Source organism: Microtus ochrogaster, unplaced genomic scaffold, assembly GCF_000317375.1.
Source record: "Microtus ochrogaster isolate Prairie Vole_2 unplaced genomic scaffold, MicOch1.0 UNK47, whole genome shotgun sequence".
Lineage (NCBI taxonomy): Eukaryota > Metazoa > Chordata > Mammalia > Rodentia > Cricetidae > Microtus > Microtus ochrogaster.
The window spans coordinates 1,282,314-1,288,230 of record NW_004949145.1 but is presented as its reverse complement, the minus strand read 5'-3'; the positions used below and the strand labels follow the sequence as shown (position 1 = coordinate 1,288,230).

Below are 5,917 nucleotides of genomic sequence, written 5' to 3'. Positions count from 1 at the left end.
GTCTCCGCTCCAGACAGCAGAGCTGTCGAGTCTCTGGGCTCACTTCCTCTTCCTCCCAGCATTCTATTCTGTTTACTCCTCCCACCTATGTTTTAAGCTATGAGGCCAAGCAGTTTCTTTTTATTGCTTAACCAATGAAATCAACAGATTGATATATGACACTCCCACATCACTTTATTTATGAAAACAAAAATAATATGCCACTATAATGCATTTATTCTCTCTCTCTCTCTCTCTCTCTCTCTCTCTCTCTCTCTCTCTTCTTGACTGTGCATTGAGTAGCTGCTTCAGGTTCCAGCTACTTAGATTTTCGCTGAAGCACAACTGAGGGGAGTGAACACAGCAGTGAGCACTGTACCCACTCAGAGGGTGATGCTGGCTAGCGTGCTGGAGTGTTGGCTGGCTTGACCTTGTGCTAAACTTATGCAGGCAACCATGGCTGCTGTGAGATGGTACCTGAGTTCCCAGTAGAGAGCAAAATTGTTACTATTTCCATTGTGGAGGCAAATGACCTAGTCCTTAACCCAGTTCTCTGAGGTGAAGCCACAGAGTGGAAATTCTCAGATTTGAGGAACATGGAGGAGTATCAGATATTTACCACTGGAGGAGTCGCTAGCTGGAGGTCACTGAGTCTGAAAACTAGATTGCATTCAATTCCCCTTGGCGATATCATGTATTTGCAAAGCTGTGTTTTCTGTGGTGATGTCATGGCGACAGGGATCTTACAGATTAAATGAGGGAAAAGGTACGTCCTGAAAATAGTGACCAAGTGTGAAGGTTGGCGCCAACCGAGAATGTTTAGGAACCTTTGAACTTGTGTTCCCCATCTCCTGTGATCTGAGTGAGTGCTCTGTCTGCCTCTAAGACCAGAACGGTGCCATGAAACCTGGCTTCCTGCTGTAGGAAGAATGTCTTGTTTCTGGCATTCCTTTGGTGGGGGTGGGGGCGTTGAGACAGGGTTCTCTGTGTGGTCCAGCTGCCCTGGAATTCACTCTGTAGACCAGGCTGGCCTCAAACTCACAGAGAACAACCTTCCTCTTCCTCCCAAGTGCTAGGATTAAAGACATGTGCCCCAATCACCCAGCCAGAATGCATTTTAAATGATAGTCTGTTGGCCATTTATCTCACACAAGCAAGCATGGGTTCCTTAGATGGCTTTCCTCAGAGTTCATATTGGTCGTTTTCTCCTTGATGTGTTGATGTGACCAAATTCCCAACAAGAAGATATTTGAGTGGACAAGAGTTCATTGTGACTCATGATTGAGGGGAATCTACATTTTTTTCTGACCTGACGGAAAAGGCATAGCACCAGGAGCATGAGGCGGCTGGGCACATTGGGTCTGAAGGCAGGAACCACAGAACTGACAGGAAATGGGGCTCTAAAACCTCACGATTCCCCTGGCAAGATGGCAAGCCTGTCAACGTGAATTTGAGCCCAAGGACCAACGTGGTTAAAGGAGATAACCAAGTCTTGTAAATTGTCCTTTGACCTCGCTACATGTGCGTTATGTCATTGCCACACCACACACACACACACACACACACACACACACACACACACACACACACACACCACTGCCTCCATTGAGTGCTATTTAAGCAAATGAGTATGTGGCCCTCCATTAGAACATTGGCAACCTTCTAGCGACCACACACCCAAAGAAAAATGACCCCTCTCCCTCCCTCTGCCATCAACTGCCACTAGCTCTTTGGTTGGTGGGGTTGTGTGAGCTCCTCCCAAATCTGTGCTGAATTTCTAGCTTGATCTTGTGCGGGCCACCATAGTGGCTGTGAGTTCAGGAGAACAGTCATTGTGCCGTGGCCAGAGGGCAGACACCCCTCCCATCTTCTGGTTCTTACTTGGCGTTTTCTGCCTGTCCCCCCCCCCATGTTCTCTGAGAAGTTAACCAAGATGTCCTAATTACTGAAACCATGGAAGAAATAAGTACAGTCCAAAAGTGATTTGGATGGTGTTTCCTGACAGGCTGAGGCAGTGTTCTTTGACTTCAGCATGCTGTAAATATATGATGTCACCTCTCAGGAACAATAAAAGCCTGCAAAGTCTAGACCTGAGTTTCAACAGGCTGATGGACGACGGGGTCATCCTACTCTGTAAAGCTCTGGAAGATACCAACTGCAACTTGTTGGTCCTGGAGTAAGTTGTCTCAATTTTCCCAGCATCTCCGTCTCTACCCCTAGCCCTGGGGTTAGGAACTCCTGCAGCCATGTCTGTTGTAAGATAATAGCTGCTAAGGGTCTTACTCTTTCCCAGCAAAGTCTCAACTCCCTAAGCCATCCCACTAGACCCTCGTTCCCTCCCCTGAATAATCGCCCTGCGGACCCTAGTGCATAGCAGGGACATGCAGCCTGCTTCAGCTGCAGTGGGATTCTGGTCTGTGCGCTCTGTATGAGATGAGCCCTCAAACATCTGAGGACATAGTGACTTCCCTTCTGTCTATTTCTGGGTTTTGCTTTGGTGTGTGTGTGTGTGTGTGTTTGGGGGTTTTTGTTGCTGTTTTTTTTTTCGTTGTATTTTTTAGACAGTGTAGGGGAAACTCCGCCCAATGGGGGGCATGTTCACCTCAGGCTAATATTTACATATAAATCTGGAGGCATGAGCCCCGCCACTCTCTTTTTTTTAATCTCCTGCTCATCGCTGGATCCCTAATGTTGTAAGCTATTCCTTCATTAAAATTTGCTGTTTCATATTAAGATAGCCTGATTATTACGCCGACTACATTTTGGCGCTCCAAAGTCGGGCTTTTTTGCCCCCCGCCCTTGCACAGCTTGGGGCACATGCTCGATCTTTCCCAGCCTTTGTGAGCAAGTCACCTGAGCATAGCCCAATAGCTTTCACAGCGTGCTCCCGGCTCGTTTTCCCTTCCCCCACTCCCATCCAGCTGCACGTTCATCAGTGGCTTGGCCCAGGCCAAGGTACAGTCGCAGCTCGCAGCTGGGCAGATCAGTGACCCCACTTGGCCTCGCCCGCCATACTAAACAGAGCGGTGGCCCACTCAAGTCTGTGCGGCCCTGACCTGCCCGCCAGAATCTCCACTGCAACCAGACAGGGTTTCTCTGTAGCTTTGGAGTCTGTCCTGGAACTCGCTGTAGACCAGGCTGGCCAGAACGCACAGAAATTTGCCCATCTCTGTCTCCCTGAGTGCTGGGATTAAAGGCATGCGCCAGCACCACCCAGCCCTTCTATTTCTGCCCCCACAGGCTGGAACAGTGTTGGTTCACCTCCGCCTCTTGCCGCACTCTGGCATCCATGCTCTGTAGGAACAGGAAGCTGAGGTACCTGGACCTGAGCAAGAACATTATCAGAATCAATGGCATGCTGACCTTGGCCCTGGAGTTCTTCAGACAGAGGCGGGCAGACGAGGTTGTACTGTAAGTTCCACGGGAACCAAAGAGACTTAGTAACCATTGGGAAGAGGTTTTTTGTTTGTTTGTTTGCTTGTTTTTTGGGGTTGTGTTGTTGTTGTTGTTGCTGTTTGGGTTTGGCTTGATTTTTCGAGACAGGGTTTCTTTTTTTAATTTATTTGTTTTTTAAAACGATCTTTTCTAATTAACAAACCTATCCCAGTGCCGCTCCCGTCCCTCCTCCCACCCCCTGCCTTCTGACACGTCACTTTGAGGCAGAACCAGGGCCCTCCCCTCTATAGTTAGGCTGAGCAAGGTATCCCTCCTAAATGAAGGGGCTCCAAAAAGCCAGTTCAAGCACTAGGGATAAATCCTGATCCCACTGCCAGTGACCTCAAAGACTGCCCCCACCACACATCTTTCACCCACATTCAGAGGGCCTAGTTTGGTCCTATGCAAGTCCCCGCTGTCAGTCCAGAGTCAATGAGCTCCCACTAGCTCAGGTCAGGTATTTCTGTGGGTATCCATATCATGGTCTTGACCCCTTTGGTCGTGTTATTGCTCCTTCCTCTTGGGCTGGTCTCTGGGAGCTCGGCCCAGTGCTTCCCTGTGAATCTCTGCCTCTGCTTCCATCAGGTTCTATGGTGACAATTAAGGTAGTCATCAATCTGACTACAGGGAAAGGCCAGTTCAGGCACCCTCTCCACTCTTGCTTAGAATCTTAGCTGGGGCCATCCTTGTGGATTCCTGGGAATTTCCCTAGTGCCAGGTTTCCCACTGGCTTCATATTGGCTCCCTCAGTCTAGATATCTCTTTCCTTGTTCTCCCTCTTTGTCCTTCCCCCATCTTGACCATCCTGTTCCCTCAAGTTTTCCCTCCCCTCCCCTTCTCTCTTCTCTTCCTCTTCCACACTCCCTTCCCCTACCTCACGCTTCCAATTTTCTCAGATCTTGTCTATTTCCCCTTCCCTGAGGGATCCATGTATGTCAAGGTGGGATTTCTTGGTGGCTTTGGAGCCTTTCTGGGAACTCACTCTGTAGACCAGGCTGGCCTTGAGTTTGTTGGGTTTTTTCCTTTTTTCTTTTTCTTTTTTTTTTTTTGTTTTTTCCTTTTTTCTTTTTCTTTTTTTTTTTTTTTGACTTTGAAGAAAATGCAGAAAGCTAATATGTCATTTTGTCACAAAATAGTGTTTAATGTAGTTCTGATCTCATTTCCCTGAGTTCCTCAGTGGCTGGGTTCTCCAGGGAGCTCTCTTCCCAATGTCTAGTGGAGCTTCCTCCCTAAATTCCTCCATCCTATTGGTTCAGGGCACAGGGCCTCCTCTAATGTACATCCTCCTTTTCTGATGTCAGGTTAGGCAGATGGCTGATTTCCCAATCCTAGGATGAACTGAGGGCACCTAGAGAGCAAGCAGGTACCTGCTGCCAGCTAACGAAGGCGGGGCATCAGGGCCCCCTTTATCTGCTTCTCTCATGAGCTCTCGCTAAACAAATGTTTCTTACAGGCCTCAGTAGGTCTCCTATGCACAAACACAACTCAACATCCTTTGTAGAGTGAGATGCACCATGGGTGTGGCTGGAAGTCTGACCGGTTCCTGGGAACTCCCAGCCCCCTTCATGTGCCATTTAGACCGTCTGATGGGAAAGGGGTCTGTGTTCTCCTGACTGTTATGCTCTCTCTTTTCATCCTTTCCTTTCTGTTTTCTTCATTTTTTTTCTGGTTTTTGTCTCCTTTTGTTTCTATGTATCCCTGGGTGGCTTCAGCCTCATCTTCCCCTGCCTCAAGCTTTCAGAGCACCAGGATGATATGGCATGAGTTAACATGCCTCTCTCTTCATCCCAAGTTTTAGACTGAGTTGTTGTTGTTGTTGTTGTTGTTGTTATTATTATTATTATACTGTTCACCAGCTGAGTGACTGTCAATCACCTTGTCTGCCTTTGTGCCTCAGTTTCCCTGTCTGTAGATAGGATTTGAGTGGGTTCTTCATCCATGATATTTCAGGATTATTATGGGGAGTGTACATGCGAGAGACCAAGCACTGACATGTTGTCATCCAGGGGTGGATGTGGGCGCAGGTGTCATTGCAACCGATACCTTCAGAGCCCATACTGTGCAGCAAATTACCTCAATATGTTTTCACCTAAAGCAGTGAGCAGACTCTCTGATGGGCAAAGCCACAGAGCTGTCTGACCAGCCATTCAGATCAGGGTGTCTCACTGGGTCTCAGTGAGGCTGTTGCCTAGGATGTGATGGGAGCCGGGAATCTTCTGTCCACACACGTGACCATTGGCCAGAGGTCAGGAATCTTCTGTCCACACACGTGACCATTGGCCAGAGGCCAGGAATCTGCTGTTCACACATGTGGCCATTGACCAGAGGCCTGTGCTGTTCTATAGGGTAACTCATGACATTAGCTAGTTTCTCCCAGAATGCATGACAAGAGAGATGTACAGAAACACAGAGAGACAGTTACATGGAAACAGATTTGGAGAAACACGCAGAGAGAGAGAGAGAGAGAGAGAGAGAGAGAGAGAGAGAGAGAGAGAGAGAGAGA

The 5,917-nt window shown here is 48.2% G+C and overlaps 1 protein-coding gene across 1 annotated transcript in view; it reads left to right on the top strand.

Annotated features, from left to right (window-relative positions):
• Nlrp8 (NLR family pyrin domain containing 8) overlaps positions 1–5,917 on the top strand; it is a 56,833-nt gene that overhangs the window by 25,929 nt on the left and 24,987 nt on the right. Inside the window, exons 6-7 of the mRNA XM_013354506.1 lie at positions 1,985–2,155; positions 3,220–3,390. Coding sequence (XP_013209960.1) covers positions 1,985–2,155; positions 3,220–3,390 — 342 coding nt within the window. The remainder of the gene's footprint in view (positions 1–1,984; positions 2,156–3,219; positions 3,391–5,917) is intronic.